This window comes from Callorhinchus milii, unplaced genomic scaffold, assembly GCF_018977255.1.
Source record: "Callorhinchus milii isolate IMCB2004 unplaced genomic scaffold, IMCB_Cmil_1.0 Scaffold2, whole genome shotgun sequence".
NCBI classification, from domain to species: domain Eukaryota; kingdom Metazoa; phylum Chordata; class Chondrichthyes; order Chimaeriformes; family Callorhinchidae; genus Callorhinchus; species Callorhinchus milii.
The window spans coordinates 22,457,111-22,478,293 of record NW_024704743.1 but is presented as its reverse complement, the minus strand read 5'-3'; the positions used below and the strand labels follow the sequence as shown (position 1 = coordinate 22,478,293).

The 21,183-nt window shown below is 44.6% G+C and overlaps 1 protein-coding gene across 1 annotated transcript in view; it reads right to left on the bottom strand.

The window, feature by feature from the left end:
• The window catches only part of LOC103176266 (oxysterol-binding protein-related protein 10), a 113,726-nt gene extending 92,756 nt beyond the window's left edge, over positions 1-20,970 (bottom strand). Inside the window, exon 1 of the mRNA XM_007889701.2 lies at positions 20,591-20,970. Within this exon, the coding sequence (XP_007887892.2) occupies positions 20,591-20,970 (380 nt within the window). The remainder of the gene's footprint in view (positions 1-20,590) is intronic.
• Positions 20,971-21,183: the final 213 nt, after the last annotated feature.

Below are 21,183 nucleotides of genomic sequence, written 5' to 3'. Positions count from 1 at the left end.
CCATTTCACCTCATATAGCTTAGTCAGTCAAACTTTGTGCCCTACGATGAAGTATTGCAATCTTGTCCCTACAAACTACAGTAGAAGTAGGTGGGAGATGCTGAGTGAGAACAATGGAGAATGAAAGTAGGAGGAAGACTGAAAAAGAGATGATAAAATTCATGGCCTATCATAGAACCATTTAAAAGTACAGCACAACAGGAGGCCATCTGACCCATGTTTTCCATGTTTGCTCCTTCTAAACCCCAATTCCCTGCTCTTTCCCTTTAGGCTTGGATATGTTTCTTCTGTATGCACTTGTCTAATATACACAAAATGATACCACACAGAAATAGGCCATTTGGCCCAACTAGTCTGTGCCAGAAATTATACTCCACATTTCTAATTGTCTCTCTTATACCTGTCTATTCCCTCTCCTTCATGTATGCATGAAGTTTCCCTTTAAATACATTGAGGCATTTTGCTTGAATCACAGTTCCTGGCAGGGAGTTCCACATTCTCACATCCCCTGCATAAAGCGGTTCTTCCTAAACTTCCTTTCAGATCTGCATCAAGCTATCATATACAAGTTTATGTCCTTTCTTTGGACATACCAACAAGTGGAAAGAGCATATGAAGCCACTGATTTTGTACACCAACTATGCCAAGTAGACAACTACAAATTGTATTTATATAGCATCTTCCACATCGGGAAGACATCCCAAGGCACTGGACACTCAAGGGTTTTGCACCCAAGCTGGATGTTGAAGTCAACGGGAGTGTGGGAGGGATATAGAAGATAGAAGGAATAGACAGGTATAAGAGACTTCATGCAGACATGAAGGAGAGGGAATAGACAGGTATAAGAGAGCCTTGAAAATATCTGAGAGGGGTCTTTATAGGGTATATTTAAGATTGTAAACTGAAGATTGAAAATGTAAATTGAAAATAATATTCAGATATGCCATGGCAGAAAGGGAGGACAAAGGTTCAGGGTAGCAAAAGGCAATTACAGGACAGAGACCATGAAATTATTTACTTACCCACAGTACTGTTAATAATAATTATTATTGTTAAGAAACAGCTTGATGTTGTGATGGGAAAATTGTAGGGTGTGTATTCTGGAAGGATGAGCTCAAATGGATCGAAAGGCCTTCTTCATCTGAACCAAACTTGTGAACTAAAAATTATAGTCAAACCAGTTCAACTCGATTGAACCGGTTTGACTGCATAATTTTTAGTTAACAACCACCCTGGAACAGTCCCTTTATTATGCGGTCACACACCAACAAGCCTTTACTCGGAGACCAAACTTATATAAAGGCCACTTTGGCCCAGTCCCCTGAGAGGCTGTTGGAAGACAGGTTTCATTGTAATTATAATGATGTGTAATTGACCCAAAGTCTAGAAGTGGGAGCAGTTAATTTTCTCTTTCCTCTAAAATAATCTGTTTTTCACATTATCCTCACAGGCCATTCAGATCACACATGCAAACTCCTAACTCCCTCACTCTGTATGATGATCTCCAATCTTGATTCCACCAGCACACAATATTGAGATGGACTCAGTCGAAATTACCAATGACATCCTCAGTCTGCAACCAGAGGTTACTCTCTGTACCTTTGACAGTCTTCCACTACATCCTTCTCCATCATCTTCCTCCACTGGACCATTTACCTGCCCCAATGTCTTCACTATGTCTCTGCATGGTCACACTCAGGGCTCTGTCCTTAGCCCTGTCATTTTCCTTGTCGACATATTCTCCTTGGTGACATGCTCAAACAGGGTTCACTTTCAAATGTATACAGAAGATATGCAACTCAACTGTTCCATCTAATTTGGAATCTAGGACCCTGATAAACATCAAGACCCGGATGAACCTCACCTTCATTCAACTGAAATGTCAAGAAGTCAACCTGCATGGCTCCAATCAGTGCCACAACGCATCTGACCGACCGTATCAACCTCCCCAACTACTCATTCTTGCACAATCCTGGAATTTTCAACCCTCAGATCTTCTGTAAGACATTCATATGGTCCTTGGCCAAGTCCAGTTTCATTCCTAACATTCCCCCAAAGTAGAACAAAACCCTCATAAACACCCTTGTCATCTTACAATGCCTGTCTTGTCAGCATTCACAGTGCAACCATCCACAAGGCCCACGGCTCCACAGCCTTTTACATAATACTTATATTTAATACAGGGCCTATAAAATCAAGGACATCTCAAAGCTCTTCCTTCACAAGATATTATGTAATACTGCAGTGACACTATTTTTGTAACCATACCAGGCTTTGCAAGCCTATCCTCACCAGGACATTACAAATTATAAATGAAAGGCTCTATGTAAGTGCAAGTTGTGCTTTTTTCTAAGCATCTCCTTGTATTTTGTGTCCTGAAGTTTGGCTTTTTTTTAAAAAATTTAATTTTCACTCTAATTTTTTGCTTTACACTATTTAGATTTTTAAATACGTTTGGCAAAATGGACCATCATTCAGAAGCTGTAATTATAATAGAGCAAGATTTCTTTGAAAAAGAGAGGACTAAGGACCTGCCTAAATATTCTTTGAAAAATGAAACCTCAAATATGATTTAACAATTAATTTAAAATACTGCATACAACAAACATTTGCCTTATTATCACCCAGAGCATCCTCACTGTCTGTACAGCTATAAAAGCTCAAGTGCAGCACAGCATCTCATAATAATCTACTTACTATTTTCTACTGTAACACTACACATCACAAAACTTATAATCAGCTACAAAAGTATAGTTAAATAATCAAGAATGTTCACCCATTTTTTTTGCCAGATCTGCTGTTTTAATTTGGGTCTCAAGAAGGGCTCAGGGTTTTGCAGATACTGTACAAGGCTATATCCCCCCACACAAGCATCCTGTTCCCAATACTGTTTAAATTAATGTTCTGGAACGTAAAGGGCTACACTGCCTGAAAGTAAATGCAATATACTTGTTATCTGCCAATAAAAATATATGTATAAATTCCAGGAGGACTGAGGGCTAGCTTAAATATTCAATTGAACAGAATCTAATTATTCTGCTGCAGAGAGAGGTTTTCCCCAAATGAGTCCTGCCCTACAAAAATAAAAAAAATCTACTATTCTTACAAATTTCAGCTTAATGAAACATTTTTAGCTCCTCTGTATTAGATACAGTTAGTCAGTGTCACGTCAAGATGTCAGAAGTGTATATATTCCAGAAGGATTAAGGACGAGCCTAAATATTCAATTGAATAGAAGCTGATACTTCTGTTGCAGAGAGGTTTGTCCCCAAACTTTGCCTGAACAGAGTTCAATCTTTACATTCAATATATCATCAAAAAAACTTTTGTGACACTATTCTTTAAACATTTAACATCAGATATAATAATAGCATTTGATATAGCACTTTTCACGTTTTCTAGATGTCTCAAAGCGCTTCACAGAATATACTGTAAAGTGAATTGACGATACTTGTGGGCGAAACGCGGCAGCCAATTGCGCACAGCAGTGTCCCACAAACAGTCGTGGATTGAAAATGACCAATTTTATTATTATAATAATAATCCTTGCATTTGATATAGCACTTTTCACGTCTTCTAGACGTCCCAAAGTGCTTCACAGAATATACTGTAAAGTGAATTGACTGTATATTTGTGGGCGAACGCGGAAGCCAATTGCGCACAGCAATGTCCCACAAAGTCATGGATTGAAAATGACCAATTTATTATTGTTTTTGGTTTCGGAGGGATTATTATTAGGCGTGTGGAGTAAGGAAACTTGCCCAAGGTTTCGCCCTGCCTGGAATTGAACTCAGGTCTCTCACTTCCAAGGCAAATACTCTAACCACTGAGCTATAGGACTGCACATAGTTTAATGCTGCAATGGGAAGACTCCACGGTTGGTAATCTGGGAGAATGAGATCAAATAAGACAAAACCCCTTGTTAGGGTCGTCGTCCCAGTTATCTTAATACAAGGCCTTGTTAAGCCACAAGACACAGCAAGTAGGAACTGGAGAGCATAAACATATGCAAAACAAATTTTAACAGAATAACTAACATGAGTAGGCAAGAAAGCGTCAGCAGGAAGACTGGGAGTGAACTCTGTATGTGGAGACCAAATTATTTTCAAAGAACAAGTAAAATAATCCTAACCCAGGAATATACTTCTCATTTGCTAAATCTCCATGTATGACAACAACAAATTACATTTGTATAGCGCCTTTCACGTCAGGAGGACGTCCCAAGGCGCTGGAAGTCAGGGATCTGCACCCGAGCTGGTGGTTGGGATCAGGAGGGGTGGAGGGCGTGGAGGGTAGAGGTGGGTGGGTGATTAAAGAGGAGGGTCTTGAGATGGGTCTTGAAGGAAGCAAGGGAGGGGGTGAGGTGGAGGGACTGTGGGATGGAGTTCCAGAGGTTGGGCCAGAGAGTCTGAAGGTCCGCCCGCTAATGGTGGGGCGGGCAAGGCGGGGACCTGAAGCAGGCCAGAGGCGGACAGGTTGGTAGGGGGTTAGGAGGTCACAGTATTAGAGAGGAGCGAGGCTGTGGAGGGCTTTGAGGTGAGGACCAGGATCTTTAACACCTCTTTAATCCATCATCCCCTCTCCTCTACTCCATTTCCTCCTTTGCCTTCCTTGCCCTGTTTCCCCCATCTCTGTAAGCCCTTAAAAGCCCCTCCCTCCCAACATGCCCCAGTTCTGACAAAGTGTCGTGGACCCGAAATGTTGACTCACTTTCCTTTCTCCATAGATGCTGCCTGACCTGCTGAGTGTTCCCAGTGACTTTTGTTTTTGTTTCAGATTTCCAGCACCTGCAGTATTTTGCCTTTTGTTTAGGATACTGGATGTCATTTTGGGCCTGCTACCTTCAAAGGGACGTTGAAGCATCCATTAGTCTTCAAAGAGGAAAAGGAATTACAGCTATTGTTTGTCTTAAGAGTACAAATGCAGAACTAAATCCTCGCCATAAAATTCTTGCTTATTTTACATCAGCTAAGATCACAGAACGATGAAAGCAAGTTACGTTCCCACATTAAGTGGAGAGAGAAAAAAAATATCAAAAAATTTAACCTAAAATGGGAAAAATTCTGCATGGTGCAGGATTTGGCTGGGCTACTAGGAGCATGGAAAGCTTCAGTTCGGCCACAGTTTCATTATTCAATCAAATAATGAAGGGCTAGAGATGGACATTCTTCACTTAATTCCCTTTTTTACCCTCAAGATATTAGAGTTGTCAGATTAAGCCCCTGGTAAAGCAAATTAATCCTATTCTGTGGAAGAAATTGGCTTGATTGGCCTTTCTTGTCTTCTATGCTAAATCACCCAGAGCCTTTTATGCATCACCTGTATTGAGTTCCAAAGCAATATCAGAGATAAGTGACAGTTCAGTTTCCAGCAAAGAAATATTTGAAATGAATAATTATAATAACGGGATGGACTCGATCAGGCCACCTTCTACGAAATCAAGGACATTACAAGACATGCGCTCTGTGAGCCGCTGTGGACTCAATGAGCCAAATCCTTCTATGCTGTAGATTTACTTTTTTCTATGTTTCTACGAGTTAAAGCTAAAGAATAACCAACAGAGAACCTGCTTATACAGACTGTGCACACTTGGAAGCTATTCTATGGGGGCTGATCTCTTCCAGGGCAGTACTAAGGCAGCACTGCAATTGGGAAGGGAAACACTGTCAAACAACAACAACAACTTACATTTGTATAGGGTCTTTCACATCAGGAGGACGTCCCAAGGCGCTGGACAGTCAGGGATCCACACCTGAGCTGTCCTACTTCCACGACTGGTTCACAATCAATTACCCACTAACAAGCTTCACACACCAAAAATATCTAATGTTGACAAAAAACTGTATCCCAGCACCTTAAAGAGCTGAGAAATAAAAACAGGAAGAAACAAACTGGAATATCCAGGCTCACTTTCAGATTTCAACTACCGTCAATGCAAAGGAGTTTGGAAAGTTCCACGCATCACAAAACGTGCTCTGTAAAGTGCAACATATCAATCAGCAGCATAAGAAACAACTTCAGCTACACCAGTTTGTGCATTTGATATTCTGAAAGAAAGCATTCAGGTGATAGTAACTTGATTCTTTATATGCATCAGGTCGTCTCAGTCGGTGACACTCACCTACGAGTCAGAAGTTTGTGCGTTCCAGCCCCACGTTAAGCCTTTAAACTCATATCTTCTAAGGTGACACTCCATTGCAGTGCTGGGGGTGTGCTGCTTGGTTGGAGGTGCCATCCTTCAGACAAAATTTTAAACTAGTTACCTTTAATAAATTAAAGATCCCAGGGCACTATTTGAAAAGAGAAGGGTCCTCTCCAACAACTCCCCAAATAAAATTGATCACTCACTTCATGGTTACTTACCTGCCATACCCTCCGTTCCTCTGGCTACGATCTGCTCCACATCCCCCACCCCAACTGCCCTACCATCGGTGGCCGGGCCTTCAGCCTCTCAGCCCCGAGGCTCTGGAACTCCATCCCTCAGTGCCTTCGCCGCCTCCTCCCTTTCCTCCTTCAAGGCCGGTCTCAAGACCTTTCTCTTTGACCGAGCCTTCAGCTCCCCTCTCGACTCTCTACCCCCTCCTCGCTCCCTCCCTTCCCTCGCCTCACCTTGACCATTTCCCCCCAACTTGCTCCCTTCCCTCCCCTCACCCTGACCATTTCCCCCCTGCTCGGGTCCTGACCCAACTGTACAGCGCCTTGGGACGTCCTCCCGACATGAAAGGCGCTCAATAAATGGAATCTTGTTGTTGTGGGACATTGCTGTGCACAAATTGACTGCAAATTCACTGACAAAACAGTCACTGCACTACATAGTACATCCTGTACATCTTGTCAAATCTTTTGGGATGTCCTCCTGACTTAAAATGCACTATACTAAATGTAAGGATTATTATTAATATATTCACTGCAGACAGAATCTACACTGGGGCTGAAAGCGAAATATTTGCTAACTGGAAATGGCTGCATTTACAGTGACTTCCACTTGAGATATCTTGTGGCGTTTGATTCAAGATGTACCATTTTGCAAATGTCACAATCCAACGTTTGCAAACCAGAATTTGCAATGCAACTAATCCAGTTTGTAACAAATGCATTTTACACCCCCCACTGTGCACCCTAAAATATTCTGTGATAAACAAAAATCTACGGGAGAGGGAGAAACTGCCGACACTTCGAGGTTTCCAGTCAGTCTATTGTGTTGTACATTCAGGTCATTTCTTCAGCTTTACTAAACAGTCCAATCAACACCTCTTTGGCAGTCTAATCCATTTCTTGCCAATAGCAAACATGATTTATTGTTAAGCTGAACAGACTCAACTGCAGTAGCCAGTCCATGTGTGCCACTGTGCAGTACACGAGTGTACTTGCTTAATGGAAATGGATAACATGACAGTTTAACTGGTGTAATAAAAGTGAATAATGTTCTAGTGCACAACCAAACAGAAGAAATTGGTTTACACTGACATAGTTTTTAAGGTTGTAAATATTGTAATTACCAGAAATGAATTCATATTAAGTTCTCAAGGTACCTTTGGGGTGGTTTTGGGCCAGTCTACCTTTCACTTTAACAGCCAATAATTCCCCGGAGGAAAACAAATTGTCATTCACTTCACTGTTAGCTTGGCTCAGTGATGGCACTCTTGCCTCTGAGACAAAAGGTGATAAGACACTATATCAAATGCAAGGATTATTATTATTATTATTGTGGGTTCCAGCTCTGGTCGGGATTTGGAATCACACAGTCTAAGCTGATACTCCAAAAGGTGCTGGGGCCGCGATGCATTCTTGGAGGTTCAGTCCTTCGGATGAGACGTTAAACCGAGGTCGTATCTGCCTGTGCGCATAGATATTAAGATGCCATGTCACTATTCAAAAAGAGGAGGGAGTTTCTCCCAGGGTCCTGGCCAACAAATACCCCAAATAAAATTCATCACTTACTTCATGGTTATTTGTGGGACAATGCTGTGCACAACTGGCTGCTGCGTTTCACCCACAAAATGCACATTCACACCACCTTATAGTACATCCTGTGAAGCACTTTAAGAAGGCGCTATATAAAATGCAAGGATTATTATTATATTATACATGGTTGTTTGTGGCACACTACTGTGCACAAAGTGGCCATTGCTTTCACGTGCAAAGTACAGTCACCACGATTTACAGTAAATTTTGGGAAAGCGCTTTCAGGGATCCTTCCGACATGAAAGGTGCCAAATAAGATCATTTCATCATCACTAGATGACAGTTGCTAGGAAATAACCAGTAAACCAATTCCAATATGGAGAAAAGGAAAGCAGATACCCATGTATTTCCCCAAGTTATATATTCAAAATATAAGCATTTTATATGGATTGAATGATAGACCACATCGAGACCATGCCTACACTGGCAATTAATTTTCATGCTACTAACTATCAAGCACCCTACTCGGGTGAATAGATATCGTGCAGATACTAGCCCAGTATCCTGCTTGTCTTGTTTTTTTGCTGCCTCCCACTGTTTTGATATGGTGAGTGTTGAGTCAACTAAGACCCCTAGATCTGTTCTAGCCTCTCCCTTGACAAGTTCTATTCCATCCATGAAGTACACGCATTTGCTATTCTTGCTTCTTATATGCAGCATCGGTTTATTGAACTTCATTTGTCAGCTACCAGTCCATCTGCATACCCTACCAAGCTCTCTTTCCAAGAAATTTGCCACCGCCCCTGATTCCACAATTCCCCCAACTCATTTGCAATTTTAAGTAGCCTACATTGTCTGCAAATCCAGGTCATTAATGCATAGAAGAAACAGGAAAGGCCCGAGTAAAAATTGAGAACATCCGCTCGGCTGCATCATCCTCCCCAACACCCCCTTCTTTCCCCACTGCTGGTCGACACGGTCAACCAGTCTCTCTCCTCAGGCCCTGTTCCACACCCCCTGAAAGCCACTATCATCACACCTCTACTCAAAAAAACCACCCTCGATCTCTCTAATCTCTCACACTACCGTCCCATCTCCAACATACCCTTCCTTGCCAAAGTCCTGGAACGCATTGCTGAAGGTCAACTTCGGTCACACCTCTTTCTCCTCGAGCCCCTGCAGTCTGATTTTCACCCTGCCCACAGCACAGAGACAGCAATTGTCAAAGTCACAAACTCCATTCTTTCTATCTCTGCCACCTCGTCCTCCTGGATCTCTGCCGTGTTCGACAAAGTCAAGTACGCCATTCTCCTCCATCAGCCCTCCTCCCTCATCTACCTTAGTGAGATTGCACTCGCATGATTCGAGACCTACTTAACCAACCGCCTGCATTTAATCTCAGCAAATGGTTTCTCCTCCCACCCCCGCCCGGTCATCTACAGGGTACCCCAGGGCTCCATCCTCTTCTTTTCCTCATCTATATGCTCCCCCTGCGTAAATGTCCACATGTTCTGGCCAGGCTCCACTGGCTCCCAATCACCGAATGGATCAACTTCAAGATTCTCACTCTCGTGTTCAAATTCATTCACTTCCTGGCATCTCCTTACCGCTCCGATCTCCTCACTCCCCAATCCACCACCCAGTGCCTCCGCTCAATTGGCACAAGCCTCCTGCTCGTCCCTCGTACCCTCCAGCGGAGGTGGTGCTTTCAGCCACTACATCCCCAAACTCTGGAACTCTCTCCCCGAATCCCTCCGTGTTGCCCCCTCTTTCAAGTTCTGCCTGAAAACTTTCCTCTTCGATCGTGCTTAGGATCCTCACAATAGTTGTCTCAAGTGTACTTTGGACCTGGTTTCATTTGAATTCTACTAAAAATCTTGTGCCATTGAAGATCTTACAAGTAAAATGTATGTACAATGATTTCCAAAACAATGTATTATTCAGCGAGATTGCCACTAAAAGACAATTTAAAAGGTCTTTCGCTATTGTATTGAAGATCTTTACAATCGTGCTTTTTCAGCCAATTTAGAATTTCCTTTGGTGGTAAATGGTTTTCAATGATCATTACCAGAACATATATATGGATTGGAAATATCTGCAGAACAGCATAGAGTCCTGTAGTGTATTGGTTAGAGCACTCGCCTCACCTCAAGAGAGGACTGGGGTTTGATTCCTGGCAGGGCGCAACCTTAGGCAAGTTTCCTTACTCCAACCCTCTGTTTACCTAGCCGTAAGTAAGAACCCAGTTGTTAGTCAATTGGTGGATCACTTTCTGGGGGTAATGATCCCTTCCCAAAAAAATAATAATAATTTGGTCACCCAATCCACGACTGTTTGTGGGAGGCTGCTGTCCCCAATTAGCTGCTGTGCGCGTTTCATCCACAAAATATATGGTCAATCCACTTTTCAATATATTCTGTGAAGTGCTTTGAGAAGTCTCAGCAACATGATAAGTAAGGAGCTATATCAAGTGCAAGGATGATTTATTATTATTAATTATTAATATAACACCAGTACTACCTGGCCGAAGGAAAAGTCGAAGAGGAAGGTCTTTAGACAAGGCTTGAAGGAAGCAGGAGAGGGGTGAGGCTGAGGGATTGGGGGATAGAGTTCCAGAATGTGGGGGCAGAGATGCTGAATGCCCGACCGCCAATGGTGGGGCAGGAAGTGCGGGGGACCTGAAGTAGGCTGGTGTCTGCCGAGCGGAGGGAGCGGACAGGCTGATATGGGGTTAGGAGGTCGTAAATGTAGGGGGGAGCAAGACCGTGGAGGGCGTTGAAGGTGAGAAGGAGTGTTTTGTACTCGATCCTCTGAGGGATGGGGAGCCAGTGAAGCCAGGCAAGAACGGGGGCAACAGGTTCGCAGAGCCTAGTGCAGGAGAGGACACGAGCTGCAAAGTTCTGAATAATCAGCAGCTTGTGGAGGGAAGAGTTGGGAAGTCCAGCGAGCAAACAGTCGGCGTAGTCAAGCCAGGACACGATGAAAGCGTGGATCAGGGTCTCGACAGCCTGCAGTGAGAGGCAGTGGCGAAGGCGAGCAATGTTGCAGAGGTGGGGAAAGGCGGAATGGGTAACTGGTGATAAGATGAAGAGGGCTTGCTTGTTGGGCAAAGAGTAGCTTGAGGAATTCATCAAGTATTTGCTTTGGATCCCCAGCTGTTTACATACATCATAAAAAATGGCAAGAAGTATTTAATTTTTTTAATAAAAGTTGACGTCTCCAGCTTACATGATCAGACTATTTGCTTATGGGTAAATGATAGCATTCAAAGAGATATTAAGCAGATAACATGGCCAACTGCAAGATAGTACATACAAGAAACAAGCGTAAAACAGATGGATGTCAACAGCAAAGACTGATTGGGATGCATTGTTAACCAGTCACTGACAGAATGAAGTCCACGTGAAGCAATCATCAGCAAAGCTAATCATGCACTGCAATGCCCCTCGGGGGCATTGGGTCAGGTCAAAATGGATCATGTAACCTGAAAAATGAACTGGTAAGTCCACATTTAAATTTAGCTCTGTGATACTGAAATGCCATTATCTTTGCAGCTGAGCATTCTCCTTCTGTGACAGTCTTCAGTTGTCCAATAAAAACAGAAGTCGCTGGGAAAACTCAGCGGCTCAGGCAGCACCTGTGGAGAAAGGAAAGTGAGTCAACCTTTTGGGTCCGCGACCCTTCATCAGAACTGAAGTTCGGTTCTGACGAAGGGTTGTGGACCCGAAACGCTTACTTGCTTTCCTTTCTCCATAGCTGTTGCCTGACCTGCTGAGCATTCCCAGCGACTTCGGTTTTTGTTTCAGATTTCCAGCATCTGCAGTATTTTGCGTTCAGTTGTTCAGTCAGGCTTGTACACAATACTCAAAGGCACGACTGATATTAGACCAGCCACCGGGTTTGTTAGTAACACTTGGAGAGGCAAACCAGCCCCCAGGGAATGGGATTCTTCCCACTCAGCTCCTGTTAACACTGTAAGTCAAAACCCTTAATGAGTAAGGTGGTTATAGCTGGACAGCAGCAGGAAGCATACCAGGATTCACAATGGTAAACTGCAGTTTTAGGTGTACAATCTGGCATCCCCAAACTATACTTCTTGCCAACCTGCATCTAAACTTTCCAAGATTAGGTAAGCAGGAGCATTCCTCTGGGAAAAGAGCGTGCACTCCATATCAGACAAATGATTACCATACTTACATATGGAAATTTGCTTGGTTTGCAGATTCATAATCAAGATTAATTTCCAAGTGTGTCAAATACCCAGCTGACGAAAAAAAGGTAAACCTATAGAAATTATAGACATGGTCCTTAAAACTAGGCTCTAAAAATCACCCCTGCCCCCTCCCAGATCCATTGCCTCCCCGTCCCCCAGAGGATGAAGCGCAAGATCCTCATCCACACTTTTACATCCCTTTGGCCACACGCTTCCTCTGCACCATTCTTAAAATTTATCAACCCACACGCGCCCTCACTCAGCGGGCACTAGCCTGCGTCACAACCCCTGCCCACCCTCGCTGTCGGCTTTTCAGCCTATCAGCCTCCACTCTCCGGAACTCCATCTCTAAGTAGTTTTGCCTGACCCCTTTCTTCACCTCCTTCAAGGTCTGTCTCAAGACAGTTATTATCGTTGGTCTTGTCACAAATAAACTGAACTATCTTTTTGTAATTTAGGCTGCAGGGTGCCACAGCAACGTTGGGCTACTGATATGCTGAGCCATAGAGGATGTGAGTTTGTATCCACAATTCCCCAAAAGACACGCACGCAACCTCATTTGCTCCTTCCCACTCCTATTGTGACCTCTCTGTCCATGGCCTCCTACGCTGTTCAAACGAAGCTCAACGCAAGCTCGAAGAACAGCAGTTCATCCACCTCTTGGGCACCTTACAGCCCTCTGGCCTCAACGTTGATTTCAATCACTTCGGACCCTAACCACAGCTCCCACCTTCTCTCAGCCTTGCCTCCCCGCATCCTCTTCTATAACCAATTAACACATTCTCTGGTTCTTAGATGTGCATTCGTTCTATAATTCCGCTATTGCCTCTTGTCTTGCACCATCAACACCTCTAATTTCATCATGACTCGTGGGAGTCCTGTAGCTCAGTGGTTAGAACACTTGCCTCGCAAGCGAGAGACCTGGGTTTGATTCCCAGCAGGGCGAAACGTTACACAAGTTTCCTTATTCCACACGCCTCTGTTTACCTAGTAGTAAGTAGGAACCCAGTTGTTAGTCGATTGACAGATCGCTTTTCCAGTTTTTCCAATTGCTATGCGCAACTGGCTGCTGCGTTTCACCTGCAAAATATGCAGTCAATTCACTTTACGGTATATTCTGTGAAGCGCTTTGAAACGTCTTGAAGACATGATAAGGCGCTCTACATAAGGCAAGGATTATGATTATCATCATCTTCTGTCCTCCATCTAAAAATGTTTACTTTTGTCTTTCTTTCCCCGCCCCCTTCTCTGCTTGTCCTTATAATCTACTCCCAACATCCCCTAGTTCTGACGAAAGGTCATAGACCTGAAATCTTAACTCATTTTCCTCTCTCCATGGATTTTGCCTTTCCTGTTGCATGTTTCCAGCGACTTCTGTGTTTATGACAGATTTCCAGCATCTGCAGTACCTTGCCTTTTGTTTAACCTCATTCGCTTAGTCAGTATGCTAAGTGGGAGCAATGATTAACAGCTTAGGCATTTTACCACAGGGAGGAAAAGAAATACGAAGGCTACACAACTCAGCAAATTGCTCAACACTCCTGTGAACAAGTCAACTTAAACCAAGGGTGTGGGCTGGGAGTGTTAATTGAGTTGACACAGCACACCTCTTGTTATATATCAGCCATTATTCTGGAAAATCAAAATGTACACAAGTTAGCAATGAAGACATAGCAGACAATAGTTCTGTCCGGTTTGCCCAGTGATCAGCTTTATTGCTGATCTTTTATTTGCTGGTAAACTCTTAGATAGTCAAGACTTGACATGGTTAATTTTACCATTTTGTCTGCTCTTGTTGATGTAGAAGCAATAATAAGGCATTGAAACTTTTTCAAAGTTTCCCCACAGATTTGTAACTACATTTAGCAGATGAAGAAGATTGATTCAAATTACTTAAACTTTGAAAAGGAAGTGTTAAACCTCATGGAATTGATGCAAATTAGCCAACTGATTGGAATCTCACTTGGTAATAGGAAACAGAGAATAATAAATGGAAAAGGCTGCGACTGAGATAGTAACAGAGGGTTATTCTGGAATCCCTACTGTTCACACTGTTCATAAACAATATTGAACACAAAGTTGTGCAGCCAACGTCCAAATCAACTGGGTAATAAGCAAGGAATGCAAGACTGACTTTTACGTACATAAATGTAACTAAATATTGGAACAAAAAAAGCACAAGTCTCATATCCATTTAATAAAAAATGGATCTGGATAGATTGACCTTTCGCTAAATGTTACCAGTTGATGTGAAGCAAAATAAATGACAGAATTAATCTGAAAGACTAAAGTTATTCTGAAGTTGTTCAGATCACTTGTGAAGCTACATTTAAATAGTGTAGTTTGTGGCATCTCATCGCTTAAAAGGTCATCAATGCATTCGAGATGCAGAACGTGGAACAAATACAAAACTTATTTTTGTATTTGCGCTCTGAAACGCTACCCTGTATGCAGGGCACTATTTAAATGCAAGTTGTTATTGTTAAGCGGATCGCTTTTCCAGTCATAATAATCCCCGCAAAAAAATAAATTTTAAAATATTCTGGTCACTCAGTCCACGACAGTTTGTGGGACACTGCTGTGTGTAATTGGCTGCCGCGTTTTGCCCACAAAATATACATTTAATTAATTTGACAGTGTATTCTGTGAAGCGCTTTGAGATGTCTCGAAGACATGATAAGGCGCTATATCAAATGCAAGGATTATTATTCTTCGTTTATATACTTTCTTTATTTCCCTTTCACTGGGAATAACTTTAATTTTCTTTTGTTTCTTTAGTAAATATTAGCAATATACAAATGTCCTTTCATATTTTTGTTGTTATTTTCCTTGGAACAAATAGGTGTTCAAAAGCCAAAATGCATTTTTGTGGATGTAAACAGTTTTTTTTAAATTGTGGAATGCGAATCTAGAACTAAAAGATCGAAGTACAAAGTTGCCAAGTACTAAAGATAAGAAATCCCCCTTCCCCCAACAGGACGGTAGATATGTGAATCAATTTCCCAGTAAAAGTAACAAATGCAGAATAAATTACCTCTTGTGCAAATACTATAACTGATCTCACAAACTGTTAGGAATGGGATCAAAGGTTAGAGAGATGTACAGAGTTTACTGAATATTCAGTGGAGCACAAAGGTTTTAGTGATGCTGGAAATAGGGAAGTAAGCATCTGTGTGGATTCCCTCCCTATAGATGAACAGTGCAGACATAGGGACGAAAGATATTTTGAAATTTGTTTGATTGCCTTGGGGTGGTCAGAGCGATGCAAAATTTCAACAGGGATAACAATCCTTGAATTTAATATGGCCAAATAGAGCAGCCAATTTGCACACAGCTATGATACAAATCAACTCGAGGATTAATGGCTTCCTTCTCTTTTCAAATAGTGCCAATGGATATTGACCTCCACCTGAACATGCAGATGGTTTCTTCGTTTATCTGAAGGATTGAACCTCCAAAAATGCCGCATTCCCAGCACAGCATTGGAGTGTCAACTCAGATTGAGTTAAAAATCCTGAGAGGCAGCTTGAACCCACAACGTTCTGACTCAGAAGCAAGAGTGATAAGCTACCAACTGAGTCAGCCTGACAACATGAGCTGCCAAGACGAAATATCCACTTTGCCAAAGTAAATTACCAACCTTTAATTCTAGATTAAATTAATTAGATGAGAAATTTAAGAAAGGTGCTAAATTTCCTCCCCGAGTAGGAACGATTTGCTTCATTTTCGAAGTGGAACAAAAAGAGACCAAATTTAGCATTAGCAAACGGATACTTATTTTAGCTAAATCACACTAAAATATTTCTGTTGAACCACAAAGCAAAGTTATTATAGTAACTGATTTTGACGTAGGTTGAAAACTAGGTCCCAAAGAATAAGTGGTAATTCTAATAATGGGTGATAAGAGTATTATTAACACTTCACCTTAAGGACTTTTTAAAAATTGTTTTTGAATAGACACAATGATAATAGATGCTGAATGAAATGTTCCACCTCTGCAACAAAAGCTAACAGATTCCTCTTTTGAAAACAGAAGTGATCCCAAGCAATGGGAACTTTGACCAAAAGGGCTGTGGGCGTCCCTCGGGGCTCCGTCCTCGCTCTCCCTCCTCTGCAATCCATACATACTTCCGCTCGGTGATGTCAACCGCAGGCATGGGTTCAATTTCCACATGTATGCGGATGACACCCAACTCTAACTCACCGTCTCCACCTTCGACTCCAGGACCATTGATGTCCTGGCTAATTGACTGTCTGACATCAAGCCCTGGGCGAGAGCCAACTTCCTCCAGCTCAATGTTGGCAAGACAGTGGCCCTCCTGCTTGGCTCCTGGCAACGCCTCTTCACGTCAGCCGCTGACATTATCACTATTCATAGCTGCACTCCTCACCAATACAAAGCCTCGGTGTCCTTTTTGACCCTCAGCTATCCTTCAAGCCCCACATTCGCGCGGTGACCCGTTCCACCTTTCCCCACCTCTGCAACATTCCTCGTCTCCGCCCCTGCCTCCTACCGCAGGCCGCCAAGACCGAGACCCCGTGTCCACGCTTTCATCGCGTCCTTGACTACGCCAACTGCCTGCTCGCTGGACTTCCCAACTCTTCCCTCCACAAGCTACAGATTATTCAGAACTCTGCAGCTCATGTCCTCTCCTGCACCAGGTTCTGCGAACCGATCACCCCTGTTCTTGCCCGGCTTCGCTGGCTCCCCATCCCTCAGAGAATCGAGTACAAAACACTCGTTCTCACCTTCAAAGCCCTCCAAAGCTCTCCCCCCGCAAGTCCCGTCTAAAGACCTCCCGCTTCGACGGTGCCTTCAGCCACCCTCCCACCCCCACCTCCCCTCCACCCTTCCTGACCCCAACTCGGGTCCAAAAATCCCCGACTGTCCAGCGCCCTGGGACGTCTTTCCAACATGAAGAGCGCGATACAAATTTTCTTTTTAAAAAAAAGGACATTTCTACATTGCTGATACTTACTAAAGAAACTCAAGCAAATGAAAGTTATTCCAAGTGAAAGGGAAATATATGAAGTATATAAAGCAAGTATATAAACAACAAATAATAATACTAAACTTTGCTTTTGATATTGCACCTTATCAATTAATTGAGATATCTCAAAGATCTTCACAAAATATACTGTAAAGTGAATTAACTGTATTTTGTGGGCGAAATGCGGCAACCAATTGCGTACAGCAGTGTCCCACAAGCAATTGTGAGAAATAAACATAAAAGTAAACATGGCAACAGTACAAAAAAATTATATAAATAAAAATAAACATAAAAGTAAACATGGCAACAGTACAAAAAAGACATGATATAAAAATAAATATAAAGGTAAACATGGCAACAGTATAAATATATATTGACCACCTCCAGTACTGTTCAGTTCTATTCCTATGTTTTTTTTAAGTCGCGATCACAAAAACGTGAAAACAACTATCTTACTTATTTTTACCAAAGCAGTCTTCCCAATATTTGAGGAGGTGCTATATTATAATGGGGGTCACAGCATACGAATTCCTGTACAATCACATGCATGCAAGCTTTTACAACAACTTGCATTTATACAGAACCCTTCATGTGGGGTCTCTGAGCGCCGAGCCGAGGGGAGGGAGGAGACAACCATAAGCACAATTGAAGAGGAAGGTCTCCAGCCGTGCTCTCAAAAAGGGGAAGCAGGGGACAAGGCAGAGAGACTGAAGGAGAGTGTTCCAAACTTTCGGGGACATCGTGACTGAAAGGATGGTCGCCAATGGTGGAGCGGAGGGGACAAAGGACAAGCAGTCAGCCGAGGAGAGGTGACGGGTGGTGGAGTGAGGAGGAGGAGCAAGCCGAAAAGATAGGGAGATACAAGGATATGAGGAGATTTGTAGACAAGTATGAGGATCTTTGAAGTCAATTTGTTCCGTGATAGGGAGTCAATGGCACCTGGCGTGGGTGAGTATATGGGCAGCAGAGTTCTGAATGAATTGGATTTTGTGCACAGGAGAGCCGTGAAGACCAGCGAGGAGCGCATTGGATTAATCGAGGCGGGAGGTGAAGAAAGCGTGGACGAGGGTCTTGGCTACATTGGGTACAAGGTACAGTCGGAGGTGGGCAATATGATATGGGTGGAGGAAACCATTCCTGGTTAGGAATGGGATGTGGGGTAGGAAGGACAGTCGGGGATCAAATCTGACGCCTAGGTTATGTACAGGCTCGGTAGCTCGAGAGGTTGAATAAGTCAGAAACCTAGTGCTCATCTCAGCCTTGATGTCCAGCAAACAAGCTCTCAGAAGATCAACGGACCTGGAGTCGCGGCCGGAGAAGCAGATTTGGGTGTCCCACATGCATGTGGAAGTTTACACCGTGTCTGCGGATGACATCACCAAAGAGAGCATGTAAATAAGGAAAAGGAAGGGCCAAGGGTGAAGACTTGGGATACACCACAGGTAATCGAAAGGGGGCGGGAGGAAAAAATGTCTGTGGAGACGAAGTGATGGTGATTGGTTAAATAGGACTCGAATCAGGCAAGTGCAGTCCCACTGAGGTGTATGAGGGAGAGGCAGTGAAGGAGAATGGCATGATCTACTGTCGAACGCTGCAGAGAGGACAAGGAGGCAGAGGGAGCTCTGGACACACAAAAGGGAGGACGTCATTTGTGACTTTGACAAGCGCTGTCTCAGTGCTGTGGGCAGTGCAGAATCCAGTCTGCGTTTACCATTTGTGGAGTCCTGTTGCTTAGTGTTTAGAGCACTTACCTCGCAAGCGAGAGAAGCTGGGATTGATTCCCGGCAGGGCGAAATGCTATTCAGGTTTCCTTACTCCACCTAAGTCTGTTTACTTAGCAGTAAGTAGGATCCCAGTTGTTAGTCGATTCGCAGTCACTGCTGGGGGGAATGGGGAGTGCCTGCAGCTGAGCAAGGAGGGGTTGATTGGTTCGCAGAAGCCAGTGTGGTACACGACACAAGTCCTAGAGTTCTGGATATTCTGCAGCTTGTGTGGGCAAGAGATGGACAGTCTGGCACGCAGGACATTGGAACAGTCAAGTCTGGATGCGATGAAAGAGCAAACGAGGATCTCAGCAGCCCAGGAAGACAGAAGGAAGAAAGCAATGTTGTAGAGGTGAGGGAAAACTGAGCGAGTGAAATTCTCATAAGGCTAGAATGACAGTTGAGGGTCAAAAAAGATACTGAGGTTCCAGACCAGCGCTATGCGGTGGAGTGAGCATCTATCCAAGTCGATGCAGTCAGTACCAAAGCCAATAATTATCCACCACCCATATACACGCCATTCACTTATATGGTACGAGGCGGCAAAAAGAGGAGGTAGGTAGAATTCTGTCCAGAGGCGAACAGTGGAGGAATTTTCCCACGCAACTTACGATAAGCCAATGATCCAATGGCTAAAGAGACCCAACTTGGGCAAGAAATCAAAAGCTGTCTTATAGGATCTAAAACCTTCACGGTTTTAGATCCTTCATCCAGCAGTACCCCAATACACATGTTTGGCTCCCTAATGCCTTGGCTTCTACCATCCCGCACTTATGTCCTCTAGATGTAAGCAAGTCCCGTATGCCCCATCTGAGGGGCAGTCTGTTCACTCCAGAAACTAGAAACACTGCTCCTGTTAAGTTTTCTGGGAAGTATTGCAAAGGGCTTCTGCACGCTCGAGATTGCCAGCTGACCCAAACTACAATCACAAATGCATTTGAAACGACTATTTCACCAAAGCTGGAATGGGCAGCGAGTGGCACGTTTCTACGTTTGACTATTGAAGTCGTGCTAAATTTGAAGCACACTGCAAAATGATCGGTGCCGAGCAGTCCGTTTAAGTCACGCTCGCCGCGCTGAGCGATTAACAAAACACTGTGCATCGTGCAAAAAGGCAGCATCGCCACCAAAACAACAGCGACAGCATTCCTGATCTGCAATGTCAAGTGGTAACATTTTGGGTGCTGCTGTCACAAAATAAGCAGTTCGGGTGGGGGTGGGGTGGGGTGGTTGTGTTTGCTGGGATTTGTGACATTATGCAATGGCACCTTTTAATAGTATAAGTAAGTATTTCTCTCTCTCTATAAATAATATATATATATATATATATATAATGTATCCAGTGCAAAAAGGAGTAACCTTTCAGCCTGGAGAAGAGGTGGTTGGGAGTGCACACACTTCCTTCCTTCCCTCCCTCCCTCCCTCTCTCTCCCCCTCCCTCTGCCTCCTCTCCCTCCCTCTCCCTCCCTCTGCACCTCCTCCCCTTCTCCCTCCCTCTCTCCCACCCTCCCTCTCCCTCCCTCTGCACCACCTCCCCCTCTCCCTCCCTCTCCCTCCCTCTGCACCACCTCCCCCTCTCCCTTCCCTCTCCCCCTCCCGCAGGGGAAGTTCCCGATTAAAACCGAAGCAACTTCTCTCCCCCCCCCACACCCCCCTCACCCCTCCCCACCCCCCTCACCCCCTCCCTCACCCCCTCCCCACACCCCTCACCCCCTCACCTGTTCTGCCAGCCCTGGATCAGGTTGGTGTATTTGCTGAGTAAACCCTCCACCACTCTGCCAGCCTCCGGGTGCTGCTGCTGCTGCTGCTCTCCCGGTGTCCTCGCCGCCTCCACCATGTTCCCGGGGGCTGAGCCGGAGCCGGAGCCTGAGCCTGAGCCGGAGCCGGGGCTGGGGCTGCCGCTGCTGCGGTTGCTGCCCGCTTTGCCGGCCCCGGGTACCGGTACCGGTGCCGGTGCCGCCCGCTCCCCCGGGGAGGCGGAGTGCCTTCTCACGCTCGCCTTGCCGTGCCCGTTACCGGCAGGAGACAGGGTGGTGGTGGTGGTGGCGGCGGTGGGGGGGGCCCCGCCGCCCGGACCAGCCTTCTCAGCGCCCAACATGGTCTGTGACTGGTGACGGTTATTAAGGGGGGGCCCGGGGGGGGGGGGGGGAGGCCCGGGGGGAGGGGGGGAGGCCCGGGGGGGGGGGAGGCCCGGGGGAGGGGGAGGCCCGGGGTGGGTGGGTGGGAGGGAGGGGGCGGTGTTTGTTGTTGTTGTTGTGGGGGGAGGGGAGGGGAGGAGGGAGTAACTGTACACACAGTCACACCGAGAGGA